The sequence below is a fragment of the Myotis lucifugus genome, unplaced genomic scaffold, assembly GCF_000147115.1.
Source record: "Myotis lucifugus unplaced genomic scaffold, Myoluc2.0 scaffold_140, whole genome shotgun sequence".
In the NCBI taxonomy this organism is placed as follows: Eukaryota; Metazoa; Chordata; class Mammalia; order Chiroptera; family Vespertilionidae; genus Myotis; species Myotis lucifugus.
In genome coordinates, this window is record NW_005871188.1 from 1,479,114 (window position 1) to 1,491,117 (window position 12,004).

At 41.8% G+C, this 12,004-nt stretch overlaps 1 protein-coding gene across 1 annotated transcript in view; it reads right to left on the reverse strand.

Moving 5' to 3' along the window:
- Window positions 1–317: 317 nt before the first annotated feature.
- The window catches only part of ST3GAL6 (ST3 beta-galactoside alpha-2,3-sialyltransferase 6), an 81,069-nt gene continuing 69,382 nt past the window's right edge, over window positions 318–12,004 (reverse strand). Inside the window, 6 exon segments of the mRNA XM_006094690.3 lie at window positions 318–765; window positions 2,014–2,102; window positions 2,105–2,165; window positions 5,239–5,376; window positions 5,480–5,666; window positions 8,898–8,993. Coding sequence (XP_006094752.1) covers window positions 679–765; window positions 2,014–2,102; window positions 2,105–2,165; window positions 5,239–5,376; window positions 5,480–5,666; window positions 8,898–8,993 — 658 coding nt within the window. The 3' untranslated portion in view covers window positions 318–678.

Below are 12,004 nucleotides of genomic sequence, written 5' to 3' on the forward strand. Positions count from 1 at the left end.
TTTTAAAAAATTTCTTCAACATAATGCAGTCGCCAGACTTTAGTAATTACACTCTTTGGTTATTTACTCATCTAGATAAACTTAAAAACAAAAAATACCATCTTCATTCTACCTAATTACTCATAATCATGGTTTACTTAATTGCAAGGGGGGAGCCTAAATATACCAGTATGACCTTCGATTTCTATAACCATCCACACTGCTGTATTCAGAGCTGGTTTAAACTTCATGTTCCTTAATTAGAACAAAAAGACACTAAAGTCAGCCAGATATAAACCTGGCGTGCTTCCAGTTTGCCACATCAAAACACAACCACATGCCAATTCCCCACCATTTTATAGTAGCCAAATATGTCATTTTGCATTCAAATCTGTTGCCATCAACTTAAGTCCCCTTATTAGGAAGTCACATCCTTTCAAAAGTCTAAAATGAAAAAAACTAAAAATATTTTTAAAAACACAATGCAATTACAACTTTACCCAGACATAGTAACAGTATATGTTGGTTTTCATAAATTATATTTACAGAAATTAAGCTGGTGGTTATGAAATCACCAGGCAGCGACAGGCTTAATATACATAATTTCTTGACAAGTACATCCAACGTTTTTTAAAATAAACTATAAATTGCCAGTATAAAAATAAAACTAATACTGTCAGCATTATCTTCTCTGTAGGGTCAATCTTGAGTCAAATTGATTACAAAGTTCTTTTCTATAATGTCCTTCAAAAAGAGCTGCTCTGCAGTCACGTTGTGATATGCATTCTAAAAGATAAAAATAAACTAAAATCACTGTTTATCCCGATCTCAACAACAGCAATAGAATGTACTGTATCTAAAAAGCTTCTGAATGAAAACTTCAAGTATAACAAGTGTCATGGACTTGGGTTAACCTTTCTAATTTATTTGTCTTTGCTCACTGTTATGCCAGAGCTTTCCCTAAAACCCACTCTTTCCACTCAACCCAGCACGTAGGTAAGGGGCTCCCTCACATCATCTCCTGGTCTGCTGAGTCGTGGTGGAAGTCTAGAAACCAAAATTGTGAATCCAAACGGGTTGATCATTGTAATAAATGCATCACCAGGAACGCAGGTTTTAAAAAATTGTTCTATTCTAATGACAGGCATCCTAGTTTTAGGAAGGTGTTTTAATGTGTGGTTCTTTAGAGGACTAAAAATGCCAAGTGTGCTACCGGAGAAATTAGGGCTGAGAAGAAGTGAGCCTGAAGTCTGTCCCCAGCAACTAACTCGGCAACTAAAGTCTCTGTCACACGTTGTGGGGAAGACACAACAAGTCAGTATCGAGATCTACCCTGACATAACACGGAGATGATAATTTCAGGGGACTGGGATTTCATGGGATATAGCCATATACATTATAGCAAATCATATTTCAGTATTAAAAATGTACAGATAACATTTTAATCCTGTCACTTGTGCTGTGCCACTAATCTAAATTAGAATTTGGAAAATAGAAAACTCCTCCCCAGTCAATAAAAATAAAAATATGAAGGATCCAACCTACTGCCACTGATCCCTAATTCAAGGAAGCATGAGCTAGTGTCAAAGATGACAACCTTTCTGACCATAAAGATTCTTTCATGTGGTTAAAATGTTATAGACCTTGTCTACTTAACTGGAAAAAAAATACATGAAAATTATTACTATGGACATGGCAATGCTTTTAGGTGAATGTGTAATATCTCCAACAGTAGGCTATGTGTATATTTAAATCGTGCAAAAAGGATACAGTATCTAAGATAAGGCTTGGTCCCTGTATGGGTTGTCAGTACTTTACAATAACAGATTCTCCCAAGGGTCTGAGGCCCACAGATTGGGAATCGCTGTAGTAGAGAACGCTGCACTTGATTTTGGCATTTGGTAGCTCTGTAACCCCTATCAAGCCCTCAATCTCTCAAAAGCTCCTCGCTATGTAAAATGATAGAGTGAGAAGAGAGAAAATAGGCTTTCCAACTCTAAAAACTCAATGATTTTAACAAAGAATCTGTATTACCTTGTTCATCAAGGACATGGTGGCGTTCCCATAGTAGTGCAAAGGACTCTGGAGGTCAGAAAAGTTGTATCTAAAGCCAGCAAGGTGGATTCGTGACATATGTGAAAGGCCAAGGTGATGGCAATAATTCCTGTCGTAGGGTGTTTGGGTTTCTGGGGAAAGAAGGAAAATTTTTCTTTAAAAATCCAAATGAGATATTTGTTCCCAAGGCATATTTGGGAGGCCTAATCTTATGAATCTTATAATTCAACTAGTTCTAGGAAAAGGCTAACTAACTTTAACCAAGTAACTGCAGTGATAAACTATACTAGTAAGTACCTGACTAGAAAGCAAGGATTCCAGATATATACAGAGTGTCCTCCCAGTCTCAACCGGATCCTCAATAACTTACAAACAGATTCTACATCCCCTGCACATGTGCAACTACTAAGAAAAGTGCTGTAACAGCTGTTTGACAGGAGGATCTTGGCATTTGAAATTGATGGCCTTCAAAGGAATAAACAAAATATATCAACGTTTTATCAACAATTCAAGATTTCCTTTTGGTTAAATGTTTTTCACAGATTCCACGGACATTATATGTGATTACTTATGATTTTGAGGAAAAGAAAACAATCAAAGAAACAGTAAAATCAAGTAAACAGCAGAAGGCAAAGAAAGCCTGACAGACGTTTGTGTAAGTTTTTCTTTGCCCCAGGCACTATGGTGACCATCGTGTGCTGGAAAAGGAAGTTAATGGTTGGGTTAAAACCTAGGAGTCACCCAACTCACTGATCCATCACGGTTTCTGGCTCTTGTACCTCTTAATGCCATGTACTTCCTTTCACCACACCTTAGAGTACTTCATCGTTACAATAATTTCCTTATGGGGACAGACAATTCTCCTGCACCTATCACCCACAGAACCTATATTATCTCCTGACAATCTTAATCCTGGATAAAGCCACACCCAAGCAGCAGAATGGGCATGAGAAAACATACTTGCCTGGTTGCATGTTACATTTATGACCAAAGTTCCCCCGAGTGAATTTCCATTCCTGCTCTCCAAGATGACAATTTTATACCTCTCTATGCTCCAACAGCCCTAGCCTCCTTTCTTCTTCAACAATTGAATCCTCATTTTTCTAAGAAAATGATCAATCACACAAAAACTACATCATCTTCCCAACTCCAAATCTACCTTCATCTTTACCCAGATTTTCAGGATTCACTTCTCTTACAGGGATCAGATGTCCTGTTTCTACCTACAGCCAACTTCTCCACGAGGGCACCATACCACATCTCTCAACTAGTTTGCTTCTACAGTTACCCACTTTCTGCCCTCATTACCAATATTTTCTTTTACTGAATCATTTCCTTCACCATACAAACATTATCTTAAAAAACAAACAAAAACTATCCTTGATCTTATGTTCCAATCATTTTTCTGCTTCCTTTTCTAGCAAAACCCTATTAGAGATTTGCCTCTGTTGCTGTGTCCCATGTTTTCTTTAATCCATTTCAAACAGGTTTTCTTCCTTTCTTATTCTTCACTCATATGACCTCCATGTTTCCAGAACCAGGGTTTATTGTTTGTGCTCAACCTCTGAACGGCCTCTGACACAGGTGACCTTTAAAATGCAGCTGTGTCCTCTCCTCATTTGGCTTCTGGGACACCATGTTCTACCAGAACTTTAATGTAGTTACAACTAGTTCCACTACCATCTCTAAGTAAAACCAAGGTCTTGCTCTGCTTTTGGAGTTAGGAGGCCACCTAAAGTAAAAGAGGTAATGCCCTGGCCGGCGTGGCTCAGTTGGTGGTGTCCTGTGCACCAAAAGGTTGCTAGTTCAAGTCCCAGTCGGGGCACATACATGGGTTAAGGGTTTGACCCCCCCCCCAGTAGGGGGCATGCAGGAGGCATCCAATCAAAGTTTTGCTCTCACACCAATGCTTCTCTCCCTTTCTCTAAAAATCAATAATTTTTAAAAAATCTTTTTTTTTTAAAAAAAAAGGTTAAACCTGATCGTACCTTTCTTAGAAAAATTATCTCTTACCTTTTCACCTCAGAATTACGAGGAATCTGTGCTTTTCTCTCAATACCAAGAAATAGGGTTTAAACATAAGACATTTATGTTTTTTGACTTGGGAATTTCACTTTCAGGCATCTATCCTATAGAAATCATACAAGTGTGCAGAAAACCCCTTTAAGCACATGCATTTTTATGTTACTTATGGAAGAAGCAGCTGGATACAAACCTAAATGTCTCTAAATAGAAGAATGATTTATTAGGTGGAGGGGGAAATAGCAAAACATTATTATCTATGGTATCATTGCAATTACATTGAACAAACAAAATGTGTATGTGTTTTTAAATGCATAGGAAAGTCTAGAAGGACATAAAGCAAAAAATCTTGGGAGATAATGTGAGTTATTGAGGGAGGAGAAGTATGTCCTTTTCAAAATATTTCTTTGTAAGTTATTTCATTTTTAGCATGTAATACTTTAGAATTGTTTTTCTCATGCTTAAAGAAAAGGTACATGAGGTGTGTTTCTTGGGACTTTCCCTTTGGGATTACAAAAAGAGAAAGAAAAACACTCACTTTAGCTGTGATAGCATGTACACAAGTGACTCAAGCTTCAAAATGAAAAACATCTCCGCCACTGTACAGATCTAGTCATTGTTTTCTAGATTATAAAACAAACAGGGCCTGCAAAAGTCACAGTCAATGAGATTTCTCTTAACTAAAGAACTGGGAGTTTTAAGAACTGTCAATATTGCTGTAACTACCATTTTGCTGAGAATTTAGTGCCCATGTCTCCTTCGTGACTGCAGAAATATTTCTGGGCTACCTTACTGTCCTTCCTCGCCTTTCCTCTGGTTTTCCTGTGGGATTTCTATGGCAGATTGCTTCAGACCACTCCTTTTAGCTGAAAGCCATGCACTGTCCTGAAACTAGTCCTGCTGCTCAGAACACAGCCTGCCTCTCAGCCCCCCCCCCACCCCCCGCCGCTGCAGAACACTGAAGAGTTGCAAGAGATGAGCCACCTGGGCATGCAGATGGAGACCCCAGAAGGGCCCCCGCAAGGGCAGAACGAAACCTTCACTAAAGGTGCTTGTTCTTGCAAGAAAAACATGAAGACAATATACACATGTACCTAATTTTACTGACTCAGAGACCCCTAAGATTCCCCTGTTCTACTCCAGCCAGATCCTTAGTTTGAAAGTACTAAGAAAAATACATACCTGATTTTTGGGAAACACTTTTGGGAAATTAAGCAGTTCATAAGCTGCTGTTCTGATAATGAAAGGATCTAAGATTCTGATTTGATATGGTTTATAGATCAGGTTTAAGGCTGGTTTTTTCCAAAAACCATTAGTGTTCTGAAATAAAGCAAGAATATAGAAAATAAAACATTGTGGTTGTCTTTTGTTACAGAAAAAAAAATTAAGGTAATCAGAAGGGAGATCAGTCTTGCCAACTTACTATTTTGCCACCCGTCAACAATTCCCACAGCCACTTTAAATCGTGCGGCTTAAAAGCAGTGAGAATCGCTGTGGTGTTAGGATCATTGTGTTTGGGATCTGAAAAAACAGATTCTGGATAAAAAAGTCGGAAGGTTGTTCTTCTCCCAACTTCCTCTTCATGTCCTAAAACAGGACCATTATTCATTCTGTGGACAGAAAAACACAAGATATGTAGACCCAAGTGCAGTATGAGCCGTTTCCACCAGTTCCCAGAGGTATCTGTCCGACAAACATCTGCCATGTGTCCAGAGCTCTAATGGCATAAGGCAATCAATCTTTCACACATAACGGCCAAGGAAATAATTCCCTTTCATGAAACAGCTGCTTGATCAAAGCAGAAACTTGCAGTTGTATTTGAAGATTGGTTGTGGTGTTACTGGTAATTCAGTCTTACTCCAGGGACACTGGAGGCAAATAAAACATGGGAACGTCACAATACTACGGTTAAAAGAGAACTTGAAAGACATCCCAACAAAACACCTTGGATATACAGATAAGAGACCTGAGGTCCAGAGAAAGTTACTTGCGCGAGGTGACACAGTCATGTAGCCCGTGGGCATGTGTCTAAGTGACTGACAGGCAAGAATCACATTTAAGGTGAAGACCCATCAAAACTGTTATGCTCTGAAATAAAGTAACAATATAAAATTGCTGTTTTATACCTAACCACAACCAAACGAATGTCTATTGCTAGAATGAACTAAAGAACCACAAAGAATCGGTTGGGTTTGTGTGTGCTCAAAGCCAAGGTTAGACATGCACTACTTATGCAGACACTCTGAAGGCATGCTATTAAGAGGAATGCTTTGTTTCCTAAACAGTGTGCCCTAGGAGAATAAATACTCTTCTACCCTTTGCTACTGTCTGTGTAATAAAAAGACAGTCTTAACACCTGAAATGACTTTGGAATGTTGTGCCCAGGGCATTTTCCCACAAGGGCTTGCTGTAGTTCTAGGTGATCAGGTTTTAGACCAGCGGTTCTCAACATGTGGGTCTCGACCCCTTTGGGGGTCGAACGACCCTTTTACAGGGGTCGCCTAAGACCATCGGAAAACACATATATAATTACATATTGTTTTTGTGATTAATCACTATGCTTTAATTATGTTCAATTTGTAACAATGAAAATACATCCTGCATATCAGATATTTACATTACGATTCATAACAGTAGCAAAATTACAGTTATGAAGTAGCAACGAAATAATTTTATGGTTGGGGGTCACCACAACATGAGGAACTGTATTAAAGGGTCGCCACATTAGGAAGGCTGAGAACCACTGTTTTAGACAATTATAGGTAAAGAAATGTGTGTTTCAAAATTGTTTTGTGGGTAACTTTTCACAGCTTCCTCAAAATGGATAAAAAAAAAACAAAACAGAAAATAAGGTGACATCACTTGCAAAAGCCCTCGGCAGTTTGTGACCCAGCAAAACCCCCAGGCACTGCCAGGCCATCCCAATGCACTGCCCATGGGAAGCGTTCCACTCTTCAAAAGACTATTCACAGCCATCCCACACACACACAAACTTACTCCAGGGTGATGACCTTCCATTGACCTTTCAATGAGGGAAACAAAAATGTCCTGCTTTTCCCACCACTCCCTCTTTGGGACTCTTGGTAGCTGTAAACCACAATCCCAGTTGTCCTTTCCATTATGAATGACTAACAACACCTGTGCTTTGGACCCCATTCCCCTTTCTTCCCCACGCCAACCTCTTCATTTCCATCAGTATACCAGTGTGCTGTAGAATCTCCTATCTTTATCAAAGAAAACCACACAGGAAATCCTCCTTTGATTCCATAACCATCCCTGGCTACTTCATTTTTCAACTTCAGAGCAAAAGTCCTCAAGCGTTGCCTATACTGGTTTCTCCACTTTCTCACCTGTTGTTTTCTCCTCAACCCATTCCCATTGGGCTTCCCCACACTTCAATCTGCTTTGTCAAGAATGTCAGTGAGCTTGAGGCTGCCTGTCCAGGGTGAACTCTGTTTTTGTCTTGCTTGGCCTCTCACCAGATTTGGACATGGTGGTCCCTCCCTCTGTCTTAAAACACTGTGCTCTCTTGGCTTCTGTGATCTCCTGACTCTTCCTACCTCACTGGTGGGTCTTCTCCATCTCTTCTACTCACTCTTTTTCTTTGTACAACCTCTTAACTGTTGAGCACCATAAGGCTCAGTGCTGGGCCCTCTTTTCTCTCTCAGTCTCTCCCCGGGAAATCTCACCGGCTCCATGGTTTCAGTACAGCTTATCAGCTCATCAAGACTTAAAATGTTTAGCCAACTGCCTACTGGACTTGCCCGCTGCAAACTTAACATGTTCATACAGAAATCTTAATTCTCCTCTAAGCCTGTTCCTACCCTAGTCTTCCCCAACTCAATAAATGGTACCACTATCCAGCCAGTCTCTTAAGGTGAAAACCTAGGAGGAGGTATCCCTGGTTCCTTTATTCCCATCTCTGCTCATATCTAATACATGAACAAATCCTGATAACACTACCTCTAAAACATGTTTCAATTTATCCAACCTCTTACCTCCTCTGCCAAGACAACCCTGACCCAAGTCCGCATCATCTACCTGAAAACAGCAACCTGCCTGGCCTCTTCGTTTCCACCCTTGTCCCTCACATTCCACTGGGCAGGCCTTTGCCAGACTCTTAAAGATAACCAAGTCAAATTGCTTTTCTTGCTTAAAAATCTTCAAACATTTCCTGTCGTTCTTAAAGTAAAATCTAAGCTCTCATCCTAGTTTACAAAGTCTAATCCCAGCTTACATAGCCTGCTCCTTGCCCACCTCTTTAGCTTCCAATTGCACCCCCTTCCCCAGCCCGCTGCCCTGCCACCTCACTGGTTTCCTTACTACTTCTCTCAAACCCAGGATCATATCCTCCCGAGGGCCTGCGGTAAACACTCTCTCTGCTTGCATTGCCTTTCCCTGAGCTCCATGTGGCTGGCACTGACTGTTCACTCAGTCCAGCTTAGATGTCTCCTCCTCAAAGTGCTCATCCATCTTAAAGTAGCCACTCTGTCATTCTCTATCTATTTTTAATTGTATGTATGGCATTTATTATTGTATTTCCTTATTCAATTACTTTTGTCTTCCCTCATTAGAATGTATGCTCCACAGAGAAGGAGAGCCTTATTTATTTACTGCTGTATCCCCTGGGGCCAGGACTGCCTGGCATATGAAGGGGACTTAATAAGCATGTGCTAAGTGAATGACCTGAAGTCTCTAGCCAACAACTGAGAGAGAAGGTTATGTAATGTACTTAAAAATATCAAAGCAACTCCTCTGCCTTTTAAAACACAGCTGTACTCAAGCAGGAAGCCACGTTCTTTTGAAACAGTTCCAGTTTAGCAACTGAGAAATATATTTACCTTATTATTACATCATAGGAGTCAATTCTTTCTCCTAACGTCTTGTTCTTCAAAACTCCTCCATTACCAACCACCACGCACCGTTTACATGGCACACTGTTGGGCAAACAGACAAGTGAGAGATTAAGCCATCTGTGACAGAGTGAGTGACTCCCACACCCATTCATACTTTCGGAAACCCAAAACCACATTTTACTTGTTGCACAAGTAGAAAAAGAACCGGCTGTGACATATATAGGTCTAAGGATGTAATAGAAAGACACAAGATTCGAGAATAACATTGCATAGGAAGTGCATCGTCATTAGCAGCTACTAGTATTGACCCTTATCAGCCCATACACGTTCCCTCATTTGAATCTCATAACCACCCTTAGAGATAAGTAAGCCTGACAGTTCCATTTAACAAAGAAAGAGGTTCAGAAAACTAACATTTCAGAGTCATACTCCAAAGAGATAGAGAACTTTGGATGGAATTTGGATACAGATCTTTGAACCACAAAAACCCCCTTTGACACAGGGTTTTGCATGTTAATACTGATGCAAGTGTGTTTATGTTACCCGTGTATACATTTTTGTCCTTTATTTTTTTCTGTGTCCTTGGGATTTTTTTTTTCTTTATCGGTTAAGGTATTACATATGTGTCCTATCTCCCCATTGCCTCCCACCTCCCCGCTCATGCCCTCACCCCCCTAGTGTCTGTGTCCATTGGTAATGCTTATATGCACGTACACAAGTCCTTTGGTTGATCTCTCCCTCTTTCCCCACCGTTTCTGCCTTCCTTTTGAGGTTTGACGGTCTGATCGATGCTTCTCTGTCTCTGGATCTGTTTTTGTTCATCGGTTTATGTTATTATATTCCACAAATGAGTGAGATCATGTGATATTTATCTTTCTCCAACTGACTTAGTTCGCTTAGCATAATGCTCTCCAGGTCTATCCATGCTGTTGCAAATGGTAGGCGTTCCTTCCTTACAGCAGCGTAGTATTCCATTGTGTAGATGTACCACAGATTTCTAATCCACTCATCTGCTGTTGGGCACTATTTTTTACCAGCGTTACCCATTCCCCTGAGATTCTAGCTCTGGGTTCCTGCTGTATCTTGTAAATGTGGAGACAGACAGATGGGATCAGACGAGGACAGTGCAGCTTCCTTTACCTGCCCATGCTCACTTAAATTCCAAACATGTACTGGTCCTTGGAGCTTAACCAATACAAACTAAAAATTCACTCTCTGTTCCTGGCGACGGGCTGTAAGGCAGGACACGAAGCGGGACTTCTGTTGCTGGCTGGGATCAGCTGAGGAGCACGTATTGTGTACCATCAGCTTTCAGCAAACAGCCTGGCCCATCTTTGTCCTGGCTCCCACCACCACCCAGCCAGACCTGGAGAAATGACAAAACAGATCGAGTCCTTCTCCTCTAGGGGACAAAACTACAGAGGGGAAGACCGGTGAGACTGCCCTCATGACATGGAAGTATAAAGAAAACATTTCCTCTAAGAACTAGGAAATCAGCAGACCAGATGAACTGGAATCTGTCAGGCCCTTAGGAAATTCATGAGTAGCAGAACTGCACAAATGCTTAGAGCAGTTAAACGCAGAGAATGCGGAAGTACAGGAACCACTGCAAAGAGCCAAGCATTGGCCCTGTCAGGTTAAGAAGAAACAATGTACATATTCCCATATGCATGAGATTACCTTTTTGACTGAGAATATATTTAGCTCATCTATTTTATGTGTTTAACACTACATATTTTAAGAATATTTTTACATTTTAATTTGAAACTTAGTTCCCAAAGTTAAAGAGTCATGTCCAAATCAGTGTCTACTTTGTCACAAAAACAAGTATTGCGGAGGGTCTGGTGGGCGTGCCCAACAGGCTTGAGGACCTGCCCCAAACCTCCACCATGGGCCTGTCACACATGTCACAATGCATTCTAGAGATGTTTCTTCTAAAAACGTCTGTCTTTAACTATGAAAGTAACATCTCCAGGTGCTTTTCTATGCACGCCTGACATTCATCCTAGCTCCAGGAAGGCAACCTTATGCGCAGCAGGTGGAGGAGCTGGGAGCCCTGGCAAACGGAGCGCTTCCCTCTCCAGGCATATGGCCATCGTGCTCACCAGGTCCACCCCACAAGTGCTCTGTCGCAGGGGCAGTTCCCACACACAGGCTTATCTGGCCTTTCCTGCCATAACTTCCGGGTCAGCTTAATGCAAAGTGGAGGCTGAATTTAAAGCTGGTTCCACCACCCCAGTGGAATGCTAAGCCTATGGGGCAATGGGGAGGAAGTGGCTAGGAATGGACAGGATGGAAATAACAGCTCTGCTGCTGACAGATAACTTCCCGTGGGGTGGAGGAGGCTTCTCTACAGTTATGGTAGCTAGACTAGCTCTGTCCTTTGAATGAAGGCTGGAGGCCACTTCCCTGTCAAAGGCCACCTAAGGCCAGGTGGCCCCGGGGCTACAGCTTCCATCCTGGCACGGGGATCCCAGCCTGACCTGACTCCATACCCAACATGCCAGGACAAGAACTCCAGGCCTCAGAGTTCTTATCCTGGAATCTCAACAAAGGACTCCGACCCACAAACCTAGTCTCTGAAGCTGACACCAGAAACAGGTTAACTCAGCTCAGTTCCAGACACAGCCAGTCACATAATCACTGCTCAGCAACGAACAGGCCAGCTGAGCCTCCGTGTTCCCTGGAGTCCCTTCAGTGTTACCTGTTGTCTCAGACTGGGTTACAGCTGGTCATGGAGCCCGGGAGCATGTGCGGCCCAGAGAGCCCCACGAAACGAATACTACTACCTGTCATACTAATACGTCCCACCCCTGGTCCCCACTCAAGGCCCTGCACCTCCTCCCACACCATACCTTCCAGCCAAGACAAAATCGGGGAGTGGAGGGCTGCAGGCGAATCTCTTTCACTTTTCCTCCGGGTAAGGGATATTGCAAAGACCCACATATTTTCCTGGGGATCCTATATAACACTAGGAATGGTTTGGGGGTACCCTTAGGACTACCCTTTGGCAATAGCTTTTAAAAATTGATTTTAGAGAGAGAGGAAGGGGAAGTGGGGCGAGAGAGAAACATTGATCAGTTGCCTCCTGT